The sequence below is a fragment of the Hyaena hyaena genome, unplaced genomic scaffold (genome assembly GCF_003009895.1).
Source record: "Hyaena hyaena isolate Hyena2069 unplaced genomic scaffold, ASM300989v1 scaffold_5, whole genome shotgun sequence".
In the NCBI taxonomy this organism is placed as follows: domain Eukaryota; kingdom Metazoa; phylum Chordata; class Mammalia; order Carnivora; family Hyaenidae; genus Hyaena; species Hyaena hyaena.
In genome coordinates this window covers 5,720,760-5,747,180 of record NW_024080637.1, presented here as the reverse complement: position 1 = coordinate 5,747,180, position 26,421 = coordinate 5,720,760, and the positions used below count along the sequence as shown (strand labels likewise).

Genomic DNA, 26,421 nt, shown 5'->3' with positions numbered 1-26,421 from the left:
GGATTATAAAATAGTACAGCCACTTTGCAAAAACGGTTTGGCAGTTCTTCAAAATGTTAATCATATGATTCAACTCCACTCCTAGGCATATACCCAAGTGAAATGAAAGCTCATGTCCACACAAAAACTTGTACATGAATGCTTACAGTGGTGTCACTGGTAATAGCCAAAAAGTGGTAACAATTCAGTACCCAGCACTGATGAATGGATAAATAAAATGTGGTATATCCATACAATGAAATACTATTCAGCCACAAAACAGAATGAAGTACTGATACGTGCTACTATCTGACCATCTGAACGATAAGGCCATATAATTTAACATTAATCATAAGATACTATTCACACGAAAAGGAATTTAATCTGTATATTTAAACACAGGTATATATAGACAGGTCTTTCTATGCATCAAGCAAAGTCCAGAAGGATCTTCCAGACTGTTTAATTGCTTCTGAGAAGGGGGCTTCGAGGGAAAGGAAAGAATAAAAGTTTTTAAAGAACTGCAAAAAAAAGGCAAAGTTTTTTTTCCTACCATTCATTGTGATTTCATAGGACTCCAATTTAAGAATTTTCTCCTTGAAAAGCTGCTGCTGAACGTCACTCTCAAGATCATGTTGGCCTTTTGTAAACCATTCAAAACACATCTGTGGATTAAGACAGATATTGCCTTCTAACTAAAATTCGTTTCAGACAAATACATATTCCAAAGTGGGAGGCGGAAGATAAGTTATGTTCAATGCTTCAAAAATTTATATTACCATGGGCAATGGAAACACCTGGAAGGCTGGAGCCAAATAAAGCAGCTCCTAGCAGTCTCTCCCTCAGATAAAGAAAATATATACTCCTACTGTTCAATGGGGTTTACACCTGGGCTTGTCCACGAACGCTTATTAACAAGCCCTGCTGTGTGCCAGCCGCTGTGCTGGGCACGGGCATTTACGTAGTCCCTTCAACAATCCTAGGAGGTAGTTATCACTCTGGAAGAGGAAATGAGCAAACAAGTCATTGTTAGAATGGGCCAAGTCAGGTGTTCTGCTCCTGGTTTAAGCTATTTTCAGCTGCTTAATTATAGCCGGAAAAAACCTGTCTGGGCACTCATTCTTCTTTGTGTTTCTGACATGCAACATCACTGCAGGTGATGCAAAGTTTTTGGTTGGTAACTTGAAATCAGTTCCACGGGAGGGGGAAGAGTTAGAAGATATACGGAGAATTCTTCGGCTGTGCTCATTCAGGTGAATTTGGTTTTGTCCAGAATGGTATAAAAATGACCGAAGAACTCACACATTTATGTCATAGGTACATATTAGGTACATATTAAATAACCCAGCACTTACAGTTCCTGGTCTATTAGTATAAATGTAGGCTTAGCAGATTAAGAAGCATTTAGCACTGAAGTTGTGAGACCCACAAAAAAGGTAAAATATCTAAGTCCCACTTCTGCCTTCTTTTATCCACACTCCCATCTTCTTACCTCTCTATCCAATTCACAAACATCCTGGCCAGTGACGAGACATTCCCAGATCTCCTTGGCACGATTCCAACCCAGATACAGAGTAGCTTCTTGCAAGAAAAACGCTAGAAATTTTAGATGGGCCTCTAAATACTGCAAAAAGAAGTTATGCTAATTAGTTAACTCTAGGCATTCCTACCCAAAAGAAAATTACAAAAACTTTTTTAAATTAGAAAAAGAATTCTACCTAAGGCTTTCTCATATGATTTAGGGTAAAATAAGAGCGAGCCGTCTATTTGTAAGTTAAGGGCACAACACGGTGGAAGCTACTTCAAGTCTATTACAAATTCTAGTGGAGTGAGGGTGGCAGGGAAATACCATGTCAGTAACCTCACACTGAAATACCACTAACACCAGGAAGTTAAGATTTTGTCTCATTTTTAAACACAATATTACTAATCAACTGATTTAAAAAACAAAAGCAATCCTCCACAGCACAGACAATTACCATGTCCTATGAAAGACAAAGGAAAGACAGCTATCTTTATCACTTTTTCACAGGCAGGTCTAAGGTGATTTGCTGAACAACTCACCCACAAGTAACACTTTTCTAAACTTTATGTTTAAAATGATGGTAGTCAGGGAATAAAGCTGTCCCATCCCTACAAAGCAACCTCATGCGACCTCTGTAGAGTGACACCCAACCAGGGTCACTTTCCTAGTTCGAGCGCACAAGGCCAAATGGGTGCTGTGAAGCACGACACGAAAGCACAGCGCCGGATACCTCCCGGTAAGTGTATCGGCCATCCACAAGGGTTGAGCCAGTCAAGCCTCCGGGTCCAGCCACAGCAGCTGCAAGCCGATGACAAGCTATCAGACTTCCTGTTACCAATTTCACGATCTCAAAATTTTTCTTCAAGTCTTGAATAATGCTCTTGGCAAAAACAACAAAAAGAAAAATGGCATGAGCACCAGCAGTCATTTTGGGAGTTGAACAGAAGCTTCCACTTTATCACGTAGTCCTAGTAAGGGTGAATCTAAGGATGTAAATCTAAGGATTCCGTCACTTCCATTACCTACACAAAAGCAAATAAAATCATCCATATGAGCATTTACTAGGGAGCTAATAAACTTCTCTGCTAAGTTGTTGCTTCTACAGACATTCTTTTTTTTTTTTAAAGATGAATTGCAAAAAAGAATCTTTTCGCTTCTTGTGTACTTTTCCAGATCTTTCCTCCCAAGTCTCGTACACGGAGGAAGCCCCAGGTCCTTTAAACAACCTAATCTTCCTGAGATCAGGGTCTTTACATCTTTTCAAACACATTTCTAAAATACCATTCAAACTTTTAAAAACGGGTGGAATTATTTCAATAAATTAAGGAAATGAAGGGTGTAGCAAAAGAAAAGCTCTTGTAGAAAGGAAAGCAAAATGATGTTGATACTCAAGATGATTAAAGAATATAAATGAACTGGTTTAATCATCATAAAAATGTGGAACAGTGACTTTAAAGCTGAGCAATCTTACTTTGGTTCTGTTATAAGAAAAGTATAAGTAACTGGAATTGTATACTGATCAAATACAGTTACTGTCTTACCTTGTCTTGCTTTTGATAGGTCTGTTTTATAAACGAGCGAGTAATCTCGTGGAGCTGACGCAAAGCTGGAACTACCCACACAAACTGGGGATTGTTAAGTTGAGATGACTAGAGTTAAAAAGAAGTTACATTAGTTACATCTAGAAATGAATGGCAGGCAAAATTTATTAGCTATAAAAACTTCCCAAGTCAAATCGGTTTTATGGCTACACATTCTATAATTTTTCTGTTCACACTACTCATTTACAGCTCATCTCCATGCACTCATAATTCATCTTCAACTTCTTATCCCGCATGCAATTTCCTAAGGCCAAGAACTGCAAACACGGGTGGATGTGGAATGACAGTCAATGTACAGGGCACATCAGCAAAACACAGACAACAAGGAATTAGCAACTTCAGAGGACAGATTAAGTAGCACAGGCCGCCAGGACATGGTGACATAATGAAAATAAACTGATGGGCAAAGTTTAATGTGGATAATTCTGAACTGGCTGGTGAGTGAAATGGTATAAAAATATGATTTTCTATAATTATATAACTAAGATACCCATCATATGATCAAGATACCAAGAGTGGTGTAAATATTAAAGAAAATACTCATGATCTGCTTGTATCTCCTGGTTAAAACAATTTTACAAGAGAGAATTAAATTTTTATTAATTATTACAGCCGCTTTACATCTATACTTTATATTTGTCAAAAACCCTATCTAATGCTATTTCTGAAACTGGTACAGGATGATCTAGATCTTCATAGTACATATCTGAAAAGTCTGATGTTTGTGAAGTAATCTTTAAAAAGAGAACTGCTCTTTAATATAGAACATCTTTCAAATGAAGAGATTTGCAAAATTTGGAAGACTGTCCATTTAACACTATTAATCAAATGATTGATGAACTGTCTAAAAAACTGAGTACAAATTTTAAGTCCTTAGCCTTTATTTTAAAGGCTGAATTTTGCTTTTGTTTTTAAAGCCTTCTTGTTTCTTCAAGTCTTTCTGAAAGATGAAGACCTTTGTGGGGCAGAAAATCCTTCTGTGAGATACACTTTCTGTGTCTGGCAGAAAAACAGCATACCACTGAATATAAACGAGAACGAGCTACTGCCAAAAACAAGACTGGTTTTCTTGGAGATAGGCCAATCAGCAAATACCGTACTTCCTGGATTCTAAGATAGAGGTTTTACAAATGTCAGCATTTCTGAAATTGACACTTCTTATAATTTTGTCAACAGTAACTTAGCAGCCACAAGGTGGGGAGTAGGTTTTGACACAGCTGTCCTTACCTGAGTACGTGCACCCTTAGCTGTATAGGAAAGGTATCTGTTCATCTACCTGTCATTTCAGCTGTGACTTCATAGATGTAGCACCGAACAAGGATGGCTTTTTAACTTAAATTTAGATCACGGATTTGTTAAACTGTCAGAGAGACGGCACTACGATGTAACATGACTAGCCTATTGTATCTGTCAACTCAGAAGCAAACAATACTGCCCGTGGTTTCGGTCTAAAACATCTCTCAAAGCCAGGAGAGTTTGGTGTGACAGCCTCACACCCTGTGAAGGGCCGTGTCACCCAACGCTGAATGTCTCTGTCCAGAGGTTGCACACGAAATTGAAGAGAAGCTGTCTTCTCTTGTAGTATACACAACTTGACTCAGTTAAGGAAAAAAAGCAGCCTGAATGTTACCAAAAAAGGACAAGGACACAAACTTCCATCTTCTTTCCCATGCCTCAAAAGTGTACAGTCGTTCTTGCAGAGGTCAAAGTCACTACCACAGATGAAAAGCACTGTGCCAGTGAAGCCGTACATACGGGTCAAAGAGAGGCTTAGATTCGCACTCTGAGTGTGAATTTAAATAAATGAATGGTAAAACGAAAACGTAGCTTCCTTTTCTCTTCTTTGCAAACTTATTAAATCTGCGATGCAGGTTATAATCGTTGGCATCTTAGAATCAGAGAGATAAGGTATATATTAAAGGCCTACTATTTGCAAGACTACCTGCATATCTCTGCTAAAATGTAACAACTGCAAAGTGACAAAGGATAAAACCCTAAGGCTTAAATCCAAACTGATACCTACCAAAAGGATTATAAACACGAGGCTATAAATATGAACCCTTTAGCAAATACTCGGACTTATTAAAAAGCATCATTATGACAAACTAGTCAATTATGGTTAGAATATTTTTATTTAACATAGAAAATCATCCTTTTAAAGTAGCTCACTATCCAATAAAATTCAGGAAATCATCTAAGATTGGAATTTAAAAAGTATTTCTGATATAGATTTTCTAGAGTTTAGCAAACAGGAAAGGGGTTATTTACTCCATCATATCCGTGACACTATGTCGCTCGGTTAAAAGAAAAGTTTAAATTCTTTTTCTCCGCTTACCAGAGGGGCAAGAGACGATGGCGAACAATTAAAATGAGCATATTTGATAACGCCTGGTAATGGAGCTGAGGTTTAGAAGTAGGGGGTCACAGTACGTCCAAATTAGACTCTCAGTGTTAGATGGAGCCTTTGAGGTCCACTGGTGTAGCCTGCAAACCTACGCCCAAATCCTCACTTCAGCTCAATGACTGGTCTCCACGAGCTTCCGGGGATGAGGCGGCAGGCATTCTATGGCAGACTTCTCCCGGGAAGGTCACTGCACTCTCATACTGAAACAGGCCTCCCGCGACTTCATAGGACACATAAAAAGTCAGTGGGATCAAACTCCTCTACCACAACCCAAGTCTCTGAAGAACACTTTCCTATTCCTTCTTGAATTCTCTTCTCCACGCTGAACATCCCCACTTTCTCCCATCTTCCTTTTCCAGACCTAGCCACTTGCCTAGATCCAAAGTACCAAGTTTTGCAGGGGAGGGCGTTTTTTAATAACGTATTTCATCCTGTGCTAACTACATCACTGGGAGGCTCCACTGAGGACATCTTGCTACTTTTGCTTTGAATTACACGCTTTGGCAAGTGGAGGCCACTCCATTTTGGGTAAGTAACGGTTTAGTGCCCTCACAGGGTGAAGGGGAGGAATACGAGGAAGGGGCAGGCATCTACCTAGAAGCTGCCAAGCACTGTGTTTGGGGGAAGGGGAGGCCCTAAGAATGTCTTAGGGAATACGCAAACACTGCTACTTGAGTAAAAATGACTTTTTTGGTTTAGTAATTTTTTTTTTTTTTGATGAGTACATTTAAACTTTTTAATTGAAGGAAAAAAAGAAGTGAAATAAGAGGGAGAGGGTTGGGGGTAAACAGTGGAAGGTGTAAATAAAGGAAGCAAAGGAAAGAGGACCAAGGGCGCCAAGGGTATCCTGGCAGAATCCACAGAAATAAAGTTAAGAAATAAAGGTCAGAACTTCCGAACGCAACAGTGGAATCCGGGGACTTTAAAAGTGTCAAAAGCAGAGGGAAGGGGAATCAGCTGGGGGAGCAGAGGTAGCTGAGGGTGGGAGGGAGTAAGAGGTGGGTGAGCTTATCTTACCCTTTGCTTAGTTTCTGTGCAGCCTGGCAGGGAGACATAATCCCCAGTCAGCCCACCTTGCTGCCTGGCAGGAAAGGGCATAGCATAGAAAAACACCTTTAGTGGCAGTGTAGAAGTCACCCCCCTGCCTGGAGTCCTGTCCAGGGGGCGCTGCTCTTCCCACTGCCCCCCTCAGCCATGTGTGCTTTCAGAGCATCTCTGCGAGAGCACTTAGTCCACTGAGAAGGGCCAGGTAGTTGCAAGGTGTTATTATTTGGAATGAAATCACGGTATGCCGGAATTCCTTTCACTGGGAGCGGTGGGAAATAAGAAAGGAAGGGGGACTCCTTTCCAGTCTCACAAAACGATTCCCAAAATCGCCATGGGACTTGTGCTTTGTTACGAAACAGCAGGCACGAATGAAGTCGCGGCAGAGAGGAGCAATGAACAAAGAGGCAGTGATGCCACGGCTAGAAGAGCTAAGTCATGCTGGGCCACAGCGCGGGAGGGGCGGACGGCAGGAGGGGGTGCTGGTTTCAAAAGCCATTTCCCTGGAGGGAGGAAAGAGTCCCTTCAGCTGGGACCCTCAGATTTCTCAAGAAACGGGTCTGCCGCTGAGAAAACAAGACTGTCTACAGATAAGCTCTCCGTCTTGCTGTGACTACTGAGGGGCCCAAACTCCTAACGCAACTCCGGATGAGGTGCAAAGACAGAGGCTGCAGTAAAGTATCTGAATCGCTGAGCTGAGAAAACTGGAAAAACTCACGCTGGATCTGAGAGTGAGAGCAGTGTTGTTGAATTAAAGGAATAATTCCTTCAAACCTGAGCATCCTCCGCTCCAGTTTGTGAGTGACTTTTGACCATCTAAGGCTAGGTCACAGGTAGAAAGTTCACCTGATCACATTTCAGCATCACCAGCCTGAAACACAAAGTTCGTACGTGTCCCCAACTAAACTTTATGACCACAGGTAACTTGAGAAAAGCCCAATGAATCACCATGGCCTCTTAACAAGCGCTAAGAGTCTCTGAATATAGCAGTGAACATCAGCAGTATTCAAGATCCTTTAAAGAAATACTTATTCATGAAAGCCAAGAAAAATGTTTAAGCAATGAAATTACTAAGCCACATTCACCAAACCTTTTTTTATGTTACAATAAAATGAAACCCCTCCCATTAGGAGGCTCTCCATTTGGTCTGGGCAACCCAGGGCCCCAGCTGGAGGAGGGCACTGCTCCGGGGGGTGGGGTGGGAGGTGGGGGGCTGCTGCAATAGGAGAAGTCGCTCCAACAAGCGGCGCCACGATCAGCCCTTCGGAGCACAGACTGGCTGTCTAAGCGCTCCAGGGACCGGAGAGCTATGGTCACCACTGCTGACTCTGCTAAATGTGCTTTCAAAGGGCGGCCCCCAGGTCCCCAGCGGCCCGGGGGCCAGAGCCCTGCGGGGGAGGCTCCCACAGCAGCAGCCCCAACCCCTAGTACTGGACCCCAGCAGCAGGACTCACTAAGCAATCACCTCACGAACACCCCTGAACCAGGCACCAGAGAAACAACTGTGCGCCAGCACTGAATCAATCTCCTTCTCTTCTCTTTCTTCCTCTACAACATTCCTCCACTTCTCCCTCGTGGCAGAAATATGGGCATGGTATTTATGCAGAATCCACTCTACTTATTAAAACGGTGCATACTTTGTATTTAATTTTAAAAAGAAAACACAAAGTTAAAGGTCTTATAATTGTATGAACATGATGAAACTACTCTGTGAATGGGACCTTGGATTTGTGAAGAGACAGCGGTTTCTGAGCATTACCCAAGGAAACACCAGAACACTTACTGAAAGAAATTATTACACTGGTATACCTTTTAAGCAGTTCCATCTGAAAATGCTTACCTTGAATCCATCCTTCTTGTTTTTTTCCAGACCTGACCATTCTCCAGGCTGAAATGAATTGTAAGAGAGATATAAGTGACTTGGTAAAAGCAGTACCTGTAATTTCCCAATCTTCCGATCTTGGACCCTAAGGTAAGTTTCCAGGGAACACACTGAGTTTACCTAAGGAGCTAAGAAAACTATTTGGCTCCAGCTACTCAGATAATACTACTGCTACTCTGACAACAAAACTAGGTCAAAGAGGACACCAACCCTTTTAATATCTTCGATGCATTTAATGATGTAGCTCCTCTTGATTGCTTCCTTCACCGCGTACGCGTCACTCAGGATCGTCAGGTGCTCCTCCAGTGCTTGCTGAATAAGGCTACTGGGCAGGGTCGGAAGATGCGCCAGTTCCCAGAGCACATCTAACACCTACAACGACACCACACAAAGTGAGCCCCCCCCCCCCCCCCACACGGACGACTGCGTAAAGGACTTGGGGCTAGAAAGATTAGATCGGTTCTCCTGCCTTTCCAGAAGTGGTCTCAAAGCGAGCTTCCCGGCCTATTCGTCCAATCAGACTCAACAGCTTCTGTCTCACTCTGTCGCTTTCAGTCTCCCAGCTCTGTAGGGTGGGAAAGACAAGACAATCCAATGTCATCAAACTGGCAAACAGGCAGGGACTTTACACTTGAGCTAAAGACGGTTACTAAAGAAGGGAGAGTATGTTTAAACGCTGCCAGTTTAGAGCAGGGAGCTTCATTTAGAAAAACTTAAGAAGCTAGCACTTTGACTGGACACATACCTTCTGAATGAGAACAAACAAATGATTAAGCTGATCTGAATTAAATTTGACAGCTGCTGCAGCAATAATAGTATGGATGTTCTCGATCACGGTAGAGGATTGTCCCGACTGGAAAAGGAAACATTGGGGGCATGTTAAGTCCTCGAACTAGGGAAAAACCTCAGACCTCCTATCCACCCCAATCCCTGGTCCCCACACCCCCACCATCTCCCACAACTGACAGAAGTGAAAGCAAAACAGTAATAAGGGTAAACGGATTCTAGTTTCATCAGCATCCACTTGCATGATAATACTGGCAACACTGAGGGAAGCAACCATTGTTAATGACCATCAGTTTGCCTTGGTTAAATTCCTAGCAACCTTAAATCTTTAAGAAGATGAGAATCAAGTTCTCAACCTGAACTTCAAGGGGGGGGGGGTGCAAAACATTTTCAACTGGTGAATAAAGATTCAAATTGATTACAGGACTTTACATTCACTTCCAGCACTTTAGAAATGATCTTGAAGGCCTCAGCTAAGGGGACTCTCTACCTCAGTTTCTATTTTGCTCATAGATACTTTGTAACTTCGATTAATAGTTATTTATCCCTTGGGCAGTCGGTCTCTGCTTCAGAGATGTAGGCCCTGTGGCTGTCCTTAAAGTAGAATTTCACTTTATGACCTCAAACAGGAGTCCATCATGCCTCACTGCTCACCACGTCGAGGGCTTGAAAGGCAGGGACTTTTTTAGATTCAATTCCACAAGAATTTGCCCACTATCTACCATATACAAGCATTCACCGAATGTAGTCGGGATATACATTATATCCACCATGGTCTCTAATCTTCAGCCTTATGTGGGTTCACAACTTACAACATTCTGTGAGAGGATTCAACTAGGGCAGAAATGGGAAGTAAGATCTGTAGGAGCCGGGACGGTTTTCTGTCAGTCCTGCACCTAACGTTCTAGAGTCTGCTCTCTGCTGTCAGGCTGGGAGACTGCAAATCGCGTTTCCTCTAGTAGCTATGCTCCTGCGAGGTCCTGCCTGTGAGAGGCACTGCTGGGCGATGAGAAGGCAGGGGACGAAAGCAGCGCTGCACTGCGCTCAGGGAGTGGATCAGGTGCCAGCCCTGGTGCGGCACGGGGTTCCAGGAGCCCTGCTGGGGGTGCCGGCTCCTGGCTCTTGGACAATCCCAGCATCTGCAGGGAAAAGCACCTCCAAAAGCAGACTCTGCTCCCTGCGCATCCTCTGCCCTCACCCCACTCTGTACCTCCGGCACTCCTACTTCTCTCTTTGGCTCTTCCGCCCTAGCAACACCTTTGTCAACAGAGACACCTAGCACGGCTTCTGTTTCCTGACCAGGCTCTGACTGATACGGGGTCAAAGCGGGTATAGTCGAGGCGAGCTCAGGGCCTATTTCTAGCTTGGCAGCTAGGTGAAGGCTGTTGCCATTACTGAAAAAGACCGGAAAAGGACTAGGTGCTGACGTGATGAATCTGAGATGCCCACAAGGTGGCATGCATGAAGGCCCAAGTTATATACACATTTAGGTGCATTGCATGGGAGGGCCAAGAAGAGGTGTGGATTAGGGGTGGCATTCTGAGAGTCAGCAGCATCCAAAAGCTGTCAAAGCCACAGGAGTGGAGGAAACTGCCTAATGGAAGAGTATACACTGAGAAAAGGGCTATGGACTAAGGCTTGAAAGAAACTAGGATTTACAAAGTAGAAGAGACTAAGTTAGTAAAGGAGGCTTAAAGAGGATGCCAGAAAAGTGGAAGGAAAACGAGTCAATGGATTATTAACAGAGTGAAGGAAAAAGAGAATGAAGAGTGTGGCCTATCCCATCACAGCTGCTGAGAGCCCTGGTAAGCCGAGGTCTGTCAACTCAGTGTTACTCTCATCCTCATTTAATAGACTGAAAAGGAAACACTTACCCATGAACATGGATAAGCAAACACAGTGAAAACAGCAGGAGACTGACACACAGAAAGACATACAGTTCCTAGTGCTGCTCTAACTGCTGCGTGGCCTGTGGTAAGGCTCGTCACTGTTTTAAACCTCAGAAATGAGAAGACTAGGCTAGCTGGGTAGTTTTACATCTTCTGAGCAGTGCAATCCTTTTTCATATCTACAATCTTAACAGAAGCCTTGAACTGCAAAACAGATTTGAGGAGAGTGCTTGGATGAAAGCAAGATAGAAGACCCATTCCCTTGCTCGTTCACCACCCTCCTCCCTCTCCTTCTGACGGAAATGTCAGAAAAAGGCAAAAATAATTCTGACCAACTTACCTGTATCTTCCAAATTTTAGTAAGCTCATCTAGAGACAATTTGCTGCCCAAGAGTTCAATAATCCCCTTTATACGATCACAGTACTGTGCTTGGTCTATGTTGCCTAAGAAAGAAAACCCGAGAGGCAGGCAGGTTCAGTGAACGCTGACTTTCTAAGTATGATTGTATTAGTTCAAAGCAGTATTAACTTGCTACCAGATTTAAAGGCTAATACAGTCAAAACATTTTCATACCTTTCTTTAATATAAAGTGATACTTACAACTATGTGTTAAGAAATAGGTATATATTTTTAGAAAGCAACTTACCTTCCAACGCAATGGATAGAACTGAGTTTTCAACCAGCCAATCTAACAATCTGTCTGTATCTATAGCATTCTTCACAGATTTGGATAAAGTGCTATCTTCTATTAGTTTGGTTACCTAAAAAGACAGGATTATTGTGACAGAATCTCGTGCAAGTATACATAGTCAAAATCTTCATATATATGTATACATATCCTGTGATTTTTATAGTGTTACAATGTGGTCTGATAATTAGCCAAAATGAATCAAAGGCCAATTACTGCAATAAGTTAACAGACTACTTATTCCTGGTATCTCTTTAAAAAGAACATGCAGCCAAGCCTGGCACTCTCTGGGCAATTTCACAAAAACACTTAAGTATTTCCAAGTATTTCAGAGAATGAATTTTGAATGTGACACACATAGAAAGATCACAATAACAACGATAAACACAGATACAATTTTATATATAATCAGTTATCTCTTTTTTGTATGATTGCAAGAAATTATTCTTCTCCATTTCCCAACATTCCGATATTAATGACCACAAGTTTTGGCAGAACTTAAAGTGTCTATGCTTTAAGTCTTCTAGAAACAAATACAAAATTTACTTCTTTGAGGGAATTCATCTTCGCGCTGAAATGTGGCGATTTCAGCATGCGCAGTAGGATGTCTAATCGAAGGTCATCCACCACGGTCACCAAATCGGGCTGGAAGCGCATGCAGAGTAACTTGATGGCAGACAGGAGCTCAGGGATGCTAACCAATCTCTTTCATTAAAAGCACACACAAACAAAAAAGGAGCATGAAAACATTCGGATCCCAGTTCACACAAGGAATACAGGACATTCTCAACAGCAATGGCTGAGTGCTATCAGATACTCCATATGGTCAATTAACTAGTTTGCTTCTAAAAGGAAGTTAGCACGCAGGTGAACAAAGGGAAGGATCCTGTGAGAATTTCAAGGTCAACAAAATAACTACTGTTAAACTTAAATGCTAAAATTCCTTTAAACAACTTTGGGTAAGCTGGTAGCACTGAATTATTTAAAAGCTTCTTCAATGCTATACCTATCATAAAACCATCTGAATCAACACGTTAGTAAAATTCTGAATGGTATCACTTACTGAGAACCCTATATTCACTCTACTGACTTCATGCCAACCTGGGGCTTCAGAATCCTGATGCTTCACAAAAAGCATTTTTTGGTTAGAAAACGTCACATGAATTTGATGTGAGTGGTACGTGACCAGAATCCAAAGAGCAGTGGTGTATGAACCCTGCCCCAAGTCTTGGCTGTGTTCCATGGACTACCAGGCAGCGGGGCCCTCCTGGCTGGAGACAGGACTCACCTTGTCTTTGAGGTCCTTTTCCTCCACACTCCGCACATCCTGGATCGCAGTAAGGATGACGGGGTCGAGCATTGGCTGCAGAAAAGATGTGCTGAGGTTAATAAAGACTCTGGATTCTGCCCCGGAACTACAGAGCAGACACGTCCTCATTCACATTTCGCAAAGGACAGAATGCACTGGAAGGATCTCAATTCTAGTATCAGAGCCCCAGAGCTAGCTACTACTACCAGCCCAAGTAGGTCGTTACCCGACTCCGTGCCCCAGCTCCTTTAATACCACAGGGGGGCAATCCCTGTCTTCACTATCTTTTTTTTTTTTTTTAATGTTTTATTTATTTCTAGGAGAGAGAGAGAGACAGCGTGAGCAGGGGAGGGTCAGAGAGAGAGGGAGTCACAGACTGAAACAGGCTCCAGGCTCTGAGCTGGCAGTCAGCACAGAGCCCGACACAGGGCTCGAACCCACGAACCGCGAGATCGTGACCTAAGCGAAAGTCGGACGCTTAACTGACTAAGCCACCCAGGCACCCCCTGTCTTCACTATCTTATAAAGAGCAACCAAAGACATGTAAACTAACTGTTCAAACATGAAGCATGTGTAGGTATTACTTTTGTAACAAAGTATATATCTTATGTTTGATTTTAACAACTCCACAGACCACACAGCAAAAAAATGCCGTGACACGCACTATTTTCGTGTGCTGATAGAAACGAAGCCTAGGGTGAAGACCCCCTCTACACACTGCTCCAGAATGGTAGCACAATTGGGTAACTAACTCTAAATATCACGTGAGGAATAGGAAAATATTAGCTAGGTCTAAATGCTCACTTCCAACTAAGTAAAATAATGATCTAAAACTCAGCTGGTAACAAGAGAAGATGGACAATATCTGGCTGTCAAAGCCACGAAGACATTAGCAGTGAATTAAAATGACACCAGGCGATTATCCAACTAGAATGTCGTCCTTTCCATTTGCGCCCACTGTTCAGTGAAGACTGGGGACCGTCAGGGTAAGAGGCCAGCGCTGCTGCTCTGCTCAGCAGCACTGCCCCGCTTACTTCTCACTGCAGTGCGAAGAGCACGATCACCATTTTATAGACAAGAAGGACAAGGCACAGTGATACAAATGTCTTCCAAAGTATGTAAGTGGCAAGAGGTATAGACAATTGTTATACCTAAAACATTATATATTGTTATATATAAATATACATTTTATATATATTTTTATATATATAAAATACATATTTATATAAAACTTAGAATTTAAAAAAAATTTTTTTTGTTTACTCATTTTTTTGAGAGAGAGAGAGAAACAGAATGTGAGGGAGGGGCAGAGAGAGAGGGAGACACAGAATCTGAAGCAGGCTCCAGGCTCTGAGCTCTCAGTACAGAGTCCGATGTGAGGCTCGAATCCACAAACTGAGATCATGACCTGACTCGAAGTTGGACATTTAATTGACTGAGCCACCCAGGTACTCTTAAAACTTAGAATTCCTAAAGAATTTAATATTAATTAGGAGCTAGAATATTTATGCTCAATCACTTTCCGTAAGGCAATGCATGGGTAAAGAGCACTCAGAAATCCAATCCTAGTTCTGATGATTAAAAAGTCAATTATTAAATTATTAACATTTATTATTAAATTATTAAAAAGTAAAATCATTTTGCCTCTTATATCTTAGCGTTTCAACTATAAAACTAATGATTATATGTTTAACAAGGTGAAAGAACACGCAATGTTTCTAAAGAACTTAACATCCACAATGAAGAAATACATAAATAGCCATCTGATTTCATGTAAAAATCTTGCAGGATTACTTTAACATTTAAAGAAAGCATTTAACACTTGGAAATGGTAGAACTCTCCAGAACCTACCAAAAAAAAATCCTATCTCCCTTGTTAAAATGGCCCTCAGTAAATGAGATATTAGCAAGAAGGAGCCATGCATACAAACACACTGCTCCCAAGGGACTCTCTGCTTGCAAAGCCATTTACAGCGATTAAAAAAAAAATCTCTGTGAAAGTTATGGGTGTCACAGACCTATTTACAGAGAAAAAATGAAGGTATTTCAAAGCAACACTTCATTCAGTAAAACTTGTTAACGGAGATGGAATGGAAACAACAAAGTACGATAGGCCTTAAGCACTGTGAAACCGACTGCCCAGTTCTGACTGTTCTGTGGCTGGCTGACTTACAACTCGCAGGGCAGGAGGTCACACAAGATGTGGCATCATTCAGCAGTGACTTAGCTATAGCAAGGGTGCCCAGCGGGTTGCTCGACAGTCATCTAACTGACTACATAATGCCACTGAGTCCTTACACAATCCTGTGAAGGGGGTTGGGATGTATGCCGTCTATTTTACAGATAAGGAATCATACATAAATTATATTTGATAAGTAATATGCTGAGAAGGTAAATAATCCTCTTAAATATTAGAGGTCTCCCCTACTTTAAATTATTACCCATTTTTTAGTTATTTTCTGATAGTATTTTTACTTAGAAAAACAGCTACAGGGAATGAGGCACCATTCTGAACAACCTATAAGAAGGTAATAACTACGTCCGTATGTGTTAGGCCACCTCCTAAAGCAAATGTGGAGTGTCCCCTCTTACCTGCACCACCGAGGAATTGAGGTACTCCGCACATACCCCCAAGGGCTGCACCAGTGCTGAGACTGCCTGCAAACAAGGACAGTGACGGTCAGACATTGACGGGACAGGGTGCTTTCCTTTCGGCATTAAACAAGTCCCTTTCAGAGACAATCTGAAATGGTGACTCGATGGAGTCATGAAGGAAGGAGCGGACAAACCACACCCCTGCTTAGGAAGAACTGATAACAAGATATCGATCCATTTAAACTGTTACAGAATTTAATATACTTCAAATTAGAATAATGCCAATAAAACTTCTTCGGAGGACTGGATGAAAGACTTTTAATATTTATATTGTAGAATACGAAAAAGTTTTATTTGAAAAAGGCGAGAATAATTGGGGGAGGAGTGAAATGTGCCGTCAACAAAAAACACCGAAGACTTCCGAGAAGAAAATCGGACCACTTTCCTGAACACGTCATGGAGGGCGCAGGTAAACAGGGAGATGCCGTGTTCCTGAACGGAAGGAACCCGTACTGTAATCCTCCATACAGAGACCGAAACATTTAACACAATTCCAAACACAAGCTCCACGGGATTTTCCGCAGGACAACCTGGCGCGCTGACGATATTCAATGAGCAGAAATAAGAGAAGGATCAAGGAAATCTGAGAGAAGAATGATGTGGGGCGGACTGGGACTATCAGGAACGAAGCCGTGCTCCAACAGTACAGAAATGGGCGAAGGACAAACGAACAACTGGAACGGAAGCCCAGGAACACACCCGCATGCCTGTGGGTCTCTGACATGTGACCGAGCCAATGCATCCGAACAGCAGAGAAATCAGGGATCAGTCATTAGAGGATCTTACAACAATCCATTACCCATTTGGAAGAAAATTAAACTGGATCATTATCTCACGCAATATATAAAAATAAATTCTAAATGAATTCAAGAACTCTGTTTAAAAACTAAAACTGTAGAAGTATAAAATAAAACAAGTATTTTTATAACTTTGAGATGTGAGAACATTCCATAAGCAAGTTAGAAAACTCTTAAGCCATTAAAAAAAATGTGGAATTTTTATAAAGTGTATTTTTATAAAATGTGGGAGCTCTTGTACAGCAGAAGACATTATCAATAAAAATAAAAAGAGAAGCAAAAGACTGGGAGAAAAAAGTTACAAATACATAAGATAGACATGGCTTTGATATGCTGAACAAAAAAAAATTGCTGAAAATTAAATAAGAAAACCCCAAAGAAACCTAAATAACTATGTCAATTTATAGAAATGTAAACAGCCAATAATCACATGATGAAACATTCAAATTCACAGGAAATGAGAGTATTACAAATTAAATAACAAAACACTATTTTTGTCCTTTATAATGAAAAACATTAAAGATGGAAAATATTCAGTGCTAACAAGAGAAATAGGAAACGAGTTTACGGGAGTACAGACTGGTACAAGATTTTGGGAAAGAGATTTAATACTACGAATTATATTAAAAGTCACATTTTCTAGGAATTTGGTAGCATATGCACATAAAGACAAATTTACATATTTACATGGTGCCCATGCATAAATGATGGCATCACAGTAAATGAGTTGCAGGAACACATTAAAGCCATTAATAACAATGACAATACTGACCTGGGAAGATGTCCATGATATAATGTTAAGTGAAAATATGCTACTAGGTATAGCTTGATTACAATTCAGTCTTAAAGAAGAGAAAGCAGGAAAAGACGTGCAGAGGTATATTTCACATACATTTAGGAAAAAGTCAGAAATGCTATGAAATAAATGGGTAGTCACTACCTAGGAGGTAGGTAAAAGTGTGGGGTGACGGGGGGGGGGGGGGGTGGAAGACAGGCAACTTCCATTCCTTACTTTGTACAGGTATTTTTAACTGATCAATTGTTTTTTCACAGTGCTTTTCCAATTCAAAAATATGTAAATATAAATATAAATGTAAAGTGAGTGTGTTTACTTGTACTCAGTGGCCTAAATTTATTCTAGGATATAGTCACCTTAACTGGTCAGGAAGCAGGCAGGCATTTATTGTGAAATTTTAATATTTGCTTGGTAAAATCAGAGTCTCAATCTTTGGAATCTCTTTCTCCTATGCCTGAATTTCATTATCATCTCAAACACAGCTAAGCAATATAATTCTCTTATCAACTGCAGCAAACAACATGGTTGTTCTGAAAACTGATCTGACCTAAGGGAAAAATCTTGGAAGAATCTTTAACTTCAAGATAATGAGGGTAAGCCCAGGTTCCTATATATCCACCTTTAAGCCAATTTTCTTCCAAGTGGGGTAGAAACTTGGACTGCTCTGGATTTTTTTTTAAATACATTAACTCTGTCAGAAATTAGTATTTTAACATTTTTTTAAAATGAAGCAATTTCTTTTTAAGTTTATTTATTTTGAGAGAGAGAGCAAGAGAAAGAGAGAGAGTGCGCAAACACGTAAATGGTAGGGAGAGGAAGAAAGAGAGGAATCCCATGCAGGCTCTGCGCTGTCTGCGCGTAATGTGACGCATGGCTCGAACCCACGAATGGGGAGATCATGACCTGAGCCAAAATCAAGAGTTGCACGATTAACTGACTGAGCCACCCAGGCTCCCCGAAGCTAATTTCTGATGTGGCCAATGACCTATACAGGCAGTTCTTGAGAAGTAAGTAAATTGATAAAACCCTGTATCTGAGAAGGTTTTTTGTTTTAACAGTTTTGCTTCTTAAATTATTACCCATTATTTTCCAGAGCAGCAGTCACTTCTAACATGTTTGTTCCATTCAGTGGAGATCAAAATGACGGCCAAACAGCCTAGTTAACATTCAGGGAAGTGAGAACACACTCCCTGGTCAGTGTCGGCAGAAGTGTTATGAACTGGCTGACACTTGCTCTTTCAGGATAAACAGTGGGTGGCAAGAAAGGGTCAGTTTATTACCAAGCATTCAATCAGTCTCTCCTGGACGTTACTTCCCTCGCCCAGAGGTGGACCAAGCGAGAGAGCTGATTCGTCAAGGTTCCACAGAAGTAACCGCTGCTCTGAGCACAATCCTACCTCACTTAGGGGCAACAAGTGACTCTACCACATCAGCTTCTGTTCTCATCACATCACAGTAGCCAGCACAGTGTTTTACACATGGCCAAGTGCATAATGAGCAGTTCAGTGAATAATTAATCAACCAGAAAACAGAATAAATGCTCTGACTTACAAACAGGTTAGTGCTCTGTGAAAAACAAAAGATTCAGTTATTCCCCTTACTATAAGGTTAAATGTTTTTGAGAGAAGGAAGTCCCGTATAAAAAGAGAATGTACTGCACCGGAGGGAGAATTCTAAGCTTCTGTGACAGCCCTTTGTTATCTGAGTCCTGTAAGACCAAAAAACTTACTAACAACCTTAAAATGAAATATTTTATTGTGCCTGGCACTAGTGAAGACCTTCTGATGTAACGGAGTCAGAACACTGTAGGTACACATATGCTTGCCACACACAGCAACTGTCCTTAAAAAGCAAGATAATTTCACTTAACCAGCACAAATTAAGAGGCAAATGCCAAAGGCAAAAGGAAATGAGGCAAAAAAAAAAAAAAGCAAACCCCCTTCACTGAAATTTGGTTATGATTAGGAGCAAACACCTCTTTATCAGAGCCACTGAAGCTCCTCTTGCAGAGATAACTTACACTGTAACGTTTCACTCACTGTGCCCAGACCTTGTCCCCTGGGTGACATACCAGCCCGAATAAAGTGACCTTCGCTGTGGGCACACCGAGCAGTTTAACTTACCCCAAGTTCTATATCTTCTGAATGAAGCTTGGCTTGGATTGCTGCAAATCCACCTAATTCTCCAAACTGAGAAGAAAAAGGGCACAAATTAATTTTAAAATCCTGTATGTTAATAATTTAAGCAAGAAACAAGGCTACCATTCTGCTCTATTGACATGCTCTACAATACTGATCTTGAGAAAGTCATCACGAAGATAATCCTACTCTCCCTGTGACACGCTGTTGGGGATGTGCTGAATTCGGACGCTGATGCTCATCTGTATAAACGGCACATATAAAAAAGAGGGGGAACTGAGGGGCACCTGGGCGGCTCAGTCAGTTAAGCATCTGACTTCAGCTCAGGTCATGATCTCACAGTACATGAGTTCGAACCCAGCATCCGGCTCTGTGCTCACAGCACAGAGCCTGGAGCCTGCTCTGGATTCTGTGTCTCCCTCTCTCTCTGCCCCTCCCCCGCTCCCCCTGTCTCTCTCGCACGCGCTCAAAAATAAATAACCAAAAAAAAAAGAGGAACTGAAAAAAATTCTTATTGTTCTCTCTAGTTGTCATTTACCTAAAATATCACACTCTAAGCAAACTCGAAAAGAAAGAAAACACGACTATATTAATAAAAGTTGTATACCTTATTTACCAAATCCACAACCCATCCGTGAGGCTCCTATGAGAAAAGAAAATAGAAGTTGAGGTGGCAATATGAGAAGTTCCCCAGGAACCCATAGATTTCTTTTCACCTAAGTGAAGAGTTGGAGAAGAAAATATTAAGATTTGAAAAATATTTCAAAAGGCTTTTCTATGTGTTTCTTAACATGAGGCTCTGACATCATTATATAACTTTCAGAGTCTGAACGTCAGTACTTGGATGCCACTGCCACAGCACGGAGCCTGCTTGCATTTCTGGGTAGCTGACACCAGTTGTTTAAGCTCTCCAAGGTACAGGATAACTTGAGGCAAATTCTCTAAGACAATTACATTTTAGAAATTAAGAACTATTACTAAAGAGGAGCAAATGAGGAATAAAGAGGTTAAATTTTAGCCTCCGCTGTCCTACTAACTGGTGCCCTGGAGCAAGTGCTTTCTTTTCTCTTTTCTTCCTTCCTTCCCTTTTCTAAACATTCACTGCTGAGAAATTACTCTGGGGGCTGAGTGATATTCAGGGAACAACGACTATGAAGAGATGCGGTACCTACTCTCATGGAGCTCATACTGTAGCAGCTTTAACAAAAACAGTCCCACAAAAGGAAAAACCACACAAAGTTCCTCAAATGAGAGAGACAGGAGCCTACTCTGCTCAGAGTGGTGGTCATGGAAGCCCTCTCTGAAGAGGTGGTCTTCAAGCTGGATCCTACAGGAGGAGACAGATTCAGCCACTCCAACAGTCCAGGCAGAAGGCTGAAACGGCAAAGGTCCTGTGTGGGGAAGGCGGCGAAGAGGGACTGGGGGACCCCCCTAGCGTGGACACAGTGAGTCGGGGGAGCGGCACAGGTGGAGACCAGACGGACCATGCAGAAACTTGTAGGCGATGACAGGAAGGAAAGCAACGAAAGTGCTCAAGCCAGAAAGCGATGCATTTTATGTTTTAAGACGACCAGTCTTGCAGCTCTGTGGAGAATGGAATGGGCCGGAAGAACAAGAGTGAAGGGAGTGACAGCAGTTGGAAGACTAGACTAGAGCGGTAACTAGATTAGACGTGATGGTGCTGGGGAAGGGACAGCAACAGTGGAGCCAGAGAGAAGGCGACCATAGACACCTTTGAGGCTAATTCAAAGGAAGTGTTCTTGGTTGCATATGGGTCCTAAGAAAAGGGATAAATCGGGGCCGACTCCTACGCTTTTGGCTTGAGCACCTATGTAGATGTCGATGTGGTTTACAGAGGGGGAGAAGGCAGGCTGGAGAGACAGGAGGAAGTTCCATTTCAAGCACCCTAATTTGGAGACATCTGTGTGGCGACCAAGAGGAGACAGTTGGCTCATCAAGTCTGGTGGGCTCAGGGGACAGGTTTGGGCCACAGAGATACAAACTGAAGGGCCAGCAGACAAAGAACTGCATTTACCTCCAGGAGAATGGAAGACAGCTCTTAGGGAAAGAATAATGAACAAAGAGAGAGAGCGGCTCTGGACCAAAGCTGGATAGAGAGGAAGGGATTAAGAAAGGCAAAGTGACTGATGAGCTAGGCAGAGAAGCAAGAGACTGCCAGACCAATGGATTTCGGGGAGGGACAAACTGACAGTGGCCACTAATGTGGATGGTGTTAAGAGATGCTTCCTTCGGCTCTGGAAACTTAGGTGTTGGTCCCTCACGGAGTGCTTTTGGTGGAGTGGCAGCAAAAGAAGGCAGACTGGCACACTCCGAAGAGTGGATGGAGACTTTTGTCTAGCTACCCTAAACAACTCTGACTGAAGAGAACCAACACCACTGGATAAAAACATCAAAAAACATCTTATAAAACATACAGCAGAGTTGGCACAAAGTGCCCAGAAGGTAAAAAACAAAGAGAAAGCAGAAATCGTGTGAGGTAAGCAGGCTCTGAGGCCAGCCTTCACTGTGCAGGCATCCGTGGAACCCTGGGGAACTGTCATCTCCGTTTTCACAGTCCTAGGTGCCTGAGAAACAGGCTCCAAAGCCAGGGTAGGGGCTGGAAGACAAAGAGGGGGTAGGCACATAAAACTGGGGCTCCAAGGGCTGCAGCCTCAGTGTAAGGTGAACCGAGAGAACTTACCTGCCATTCCCAGGGAAGCCTGCCTACCCGGACCCTGGTACTGGGAGGAGGGGAGAAAAAAGATGCTCTAAGAACCTGTAGCCACCGAACTGCCCGCACATGGCTTCACATCTCAAATTCACACTGATTTTATGGTCTGAAATACCTTAAGCCAAGGATTTATTCTAAAGTGGCCCCAGGCTATAGTGTCTGCAGACACCTGGAAGAAGAAGTAAATCCTCCTTGGGGGAAGGAACTTTCCTTCAACCCAGGCCTCAAACCATCCTCGCAGATTAAATTCCAAGAAACAGGACTTCACAGGAAAACAAACACAAACAAGTATAAATTTTTTTTTCTGCATATACACATACAGACACACAACGAGTTAAAGTTAGCCAAAGCCAGCTGAATCAGACCTTTGGATAACAGACCCAAGACACAAACACACAGGAGAACGGAAATACAGGTTCAGAACCCGAGATAGCCAAAAATGACAAAACAAAGTCCATGAGAACCAAGTCGAATTCACATAAAGTAATGGAATTGCAGACTTCGAATGAACAGGTTAGACAGCATAAATGGCACAAGCGGAAACAAAACCAGTGAACTAGAGCACAGAGCTGAGAAAAACTGATCACACCCTGACACTGCACGAGGACACAGAAAGATGGGAAACAAGGCAGGGGTTAAGGGACATGGAGGACTGAAGAGAAAGTTTAACAGTCGGAGCTCCGAAGAAGAGAGACTGACTAATGGAGGAGAGGCAATATCTAAAAAAGATAGTGACTGAGAATTTTCCAGGACTGATACAGCTATCAATCCTTAGATTCAGAAGCCCAGTGATTTTGACGCAAAATAAAATGAATACCACCGTTAGTCGCAGGAGAGTCAAACTGCCAAACATCAAAGAGAAAGAGGAGATCTCCAAAAGCAGCCACAGAGAAGAGATGATTTCTCACAAAGGAACAACAGTAAGATCAAACGCCAACATCTCAACAGCAATAATCAAAGCCAGAAGACACTGACAGGGTATCTCTGATATTCTGAAAGTATAACAGTCTATCTAGAATTTAAAACCCAGGGAAAATATTCTTTAAGGCATGGCGAATAAAGTTAAGTTCAGGCCATCAAAAACAAAGACATAATCACCAACGGACCCTTACTAAAGGACCTACTTGAAGATGTACTCCAGGTAGAAGAAAAATTATCCCAATCAAGAGATACAGAAGGAACAGTACACAAAGAGAGAATACGTAAATGGGGCTAAGTCAAAACACTGCATAAAGTAACAATGACACCTAGTTGGGTGTAGAGCAAGACAGGAGGAGACTAAGATGCTGCGCGCTGCAGGGACTAAGTCAGTCAGGTGGGGAGTGAGCACACGGAACATTCCAAGGTCTAGGTGCTACGCAGAGGAACATGAAGATACTAATGAAATTTTGGTTTTGTTTCATTAAGTTAAAGTTCTAGGGTAACCAGTAAAATAACTGGGAAAGGAGGACGTGGAATCTTCTCTGGGAGGGGTATGGAGGAGACGGACAGCCATGCTGAAGCCAGACAGGGATGTGGGATCAAAGGCAGAATTTTTAAAAATGCAAAATACCATGGGGCACCAGGGAAGCCTCAGTTGGTTAAGCATCCGACTATTGATTTTGGCTCCGATCATGATCCCAGGGTCCTGAGATCGAGTCCTGCACTGGGCTCCATGCTGAACATGGGTGGATTCTGCTTGGGATTCTCTCTCTCTGCCCTTCTCCTTCCCCTGCATGTGCTCGCTCTCTCTCTCTCCCTCCCCCCACCCCCTCTCTGTCACACACACACACACACACACACACACACACAGTCTGCATTCCTCAACTTAAAAAAAAAAAAAAAAGATGGGAAACACTGGAACACACTGTATCCGACGGGAGTGATCCAACAGAGAGGAAAGACTGAGGATGCCAAACAAAGGCTAGAAGGCCGGAGGAGGACGATGCTTTGGAAGGCAAGACGAAAGGGGATGAGCAAGGGCCTCTGCAGGACAGAAACTCCCTTGCAGGAACGGGAGGACAGGAACACACTGGACCTTTCTGGGCCCCAGATGTCAAGTATGTTATGTTGTGGGAAGAGAATGACCTTTTGCTGGACACTTGCCACTGTGGAGCACCGTGCTTAGTGTTTTGTATACACTTGCCATTTAATCTTCACCACAAAACTGAGGACGAGGTTGTTGTATTTGCGAGGTAAGACTGTACATAGCTGAAGAAGGCAGACTAGAAGGCGAGATTACGTGGGTCCTTCCTATGACTGGGTTTGCAGACCCGGGCAGGGACTCAATGTCTGTGTGCCTCAGTTTCTAGTCCATGCGATGGCATTAAAAGCAGGATCTAACTCAGAGAGTTGTCGGGGGGTAAGCCCGGCTGTCATCCCCTCCTCTCTGGGGGCTGCCTGGCTCTGTGAGACGCCACTGACCACCCTCCTGCAGGCCATACTGTTACAGCCGCACCTCCTGTTTACGGTACTGTAATTTGTTGTTGTCCTGTCTCCTCCACTAGCCGGAAGCTAGGACCCAGGGCTTATCACTCTTTACAGGACTGCTGAGTTAAACCTCTGCTTCCACTAAAGCAACGGACAAGTTTTCTATCTACTACATTTACTGTTTTCCACTCTTTCTCGAAAGCCAAAGAGTGTTTGATCAACAGACTGTTTAAATTATGTACTCCTTGTGGGTATAAGGTTATTGGCACATTGTAGGCCTTTATAAAATAAAGATACTGGTTCTGGGCTTGAAAGAAAACAAAAGCTTTAATGCTTATGGAGCTTAAAAGAAAATGATACATGAAACTAACTATCAGATGACTTTTTCGAGGCATCATTAGTCATTTCAAATGATTTCAAATGCTCTGGCCTCTCAAACATTTCTAAGAAACTGGGACACCCATTAAATTGGGGTTCTGACAATTCAATAAATAGGGCACTGATGTCAGGCAGTCATTCCCCATTTCACTAAACATCATTTTGAACCTATAAAATTCTTTATGATGTTAGTTAACAACTATGGAAAAATATGCAATATCTGAAAAAAAGTTAAGCAATTTTATGAGCCATATGGAATATCTGTCATTTTTCACAGACTGTTTTAATCTTTCCATGTAAATTTTTATAGCACAGAAAATCTTTTTCAATATATTCCTCTATAAAACAACGAAACCAGACTACAGTTACCTTTTGGAAAGTAGACACAGGTGAAACAGCAAACATATTTCCCTCCCCAAACACTTCTGTCCAATTCCTTTGAGATGTTTTCATTCTGTTTTTAAAATGGTATTCATTATCGGGATTGAAAGCCTAGATTCAAAGAGAACAGAGAAGCATTATTATCACGTATTTCTATAGCAACAAATATTAGCAGTAGAAAAGAAGAAAAACATAGCCTTAGGCTCCTCCATTAATGGGATCTTTCAAACATCCCCCCCAGCGCATATTCCTTAGCCAGCACAGAGGAGCAATGACTGAAGCAGGGCTCTCCTATCCCAGTCAGGGCTTGCTGGGAGGGAGACCAGGATGCAGGCCAGGTGAGCCCCCTCCCCTCCCCCCTGGGGCCCTAAAGCTGCCGCAGGTACAGCTGGGCAGCCTGGCAGTGAAGGCTCCTTCTTCACACAACTACTGTGACCAGTCAGGGAAAAAGGCCAGAAACCAAACCGCAGGAACACCCCATGTGAAAGCATTTACGATGTGAATAATCAGGAAGACATGAGGGAAAGCTATGTAATCATTCTAAGAGCTGAAAAAGCTATTAAAATTAGAAAGGTATTTCGTTAAAACTGAAAGCGCAGAATGAATGGCTGCTCTGTGTTTAAAATGAAAACCAAGGTCCCTAACAGCTAAATTAAGATCTTAAACGATTTTATTATCACTCATCATTAATTACAAGTCAAAGGACAGACAGTAGGTATTTTAAATAAAATCAAAACACAAAGTACTTCATTTTAGAGATACCGTACCATCGTAAGCACACCCAGGAGACCTGTGGGAATCGGATCCTGTTTAATTCTCTCTGCAACCAGTTCTATTAATAGCATCAACATGTTGTAGATTCCTTCATGAATTTCAGTACCCCACTTGTGAACAGCACTCGATGTCAGGAGCTACAAAAACAAAGGGCGCTTTAGAGTCTAACTTGAGAAGAAAAAGTCTATTGTTTATCAGTTCAATCTTGAATAATCAAGAGATTATTACCATAATATTACTTTCATGCAGATGTC

At 42.2% G+C, this 26,421-nt stretch overlaps 1 protein-coding gene across 4 annotated transcripts in view; it reads right to left on the bottom strand.

Annotated features, from left to right (window-relative positions):
• USP24 (ubiquitin specific peptidase 24) overlaps nt 1-26,421 on the bottom strand; it is a 137,659-nt gene that overhangs the window by 76,222 nt on the left and 35,016 nt on the right. For all 4 annotated transcript variants that reach the window (XM_039239224.1, XM_039239227.1, XM_039239234.1 and 1 more), the window contains exons 4-20: nt 26,161-26,304; nt 25,382-25,504; nt 20,102-20,137; nt 19,480-19,545; nt 15,701-15,766; nt 13,088-13,162; nt 12,346-12,504; nt 11,758-11,872; nt 11,451-11,554; nt 9,181-9,288; nt 8,905-9,000; nt 8,646-8,807; nt 8,394-8,441; nt 3,046-3,153; nt 2,235-2,384; nt 1,472-1,603; nt 533-644 (exon numbers count right to left, since the gene is read on the bottom strand). In XM_039239224.1, coding sequence (XP_039095155.1) covers nt 533-644; nt 1,472-1,603; nt 2,235-2,384; nt 3,046-3,153; nt 8,394-8,441; nt 8,646-8,807; nt 8,905-9,000; nt 9,181-9,288; nt 11,451-11,554; nt 11,758-11,872; nt 12,346-12,504; nt 13,088-13,162; nt 15,701-15,766; nt 19,480-19,545; nt 20,102-20,137; nt 25,382-25,504; nt 26,161-26,304 — 1,804 coding nt within the window. The remainder of the gene's footprint in view (nt 1-532; nt 645-1,471; nt 1,604-2,234; nt 2,385-3,045; nt 3,154-8,393; nt 8,442-8,645; nt 8,808-8,904; nt 9,001-9,180; nt 9,289-11,450; nt 11,555-11,757; nt 11,873-12,345; nt 12,505-13,087; nt 13,163-15,700; nt 15,767-19,479; nt 19,546-20,101; nt 20,138-25,381; nt 25,505-26,160; nt 26,305-26,421) is intronic.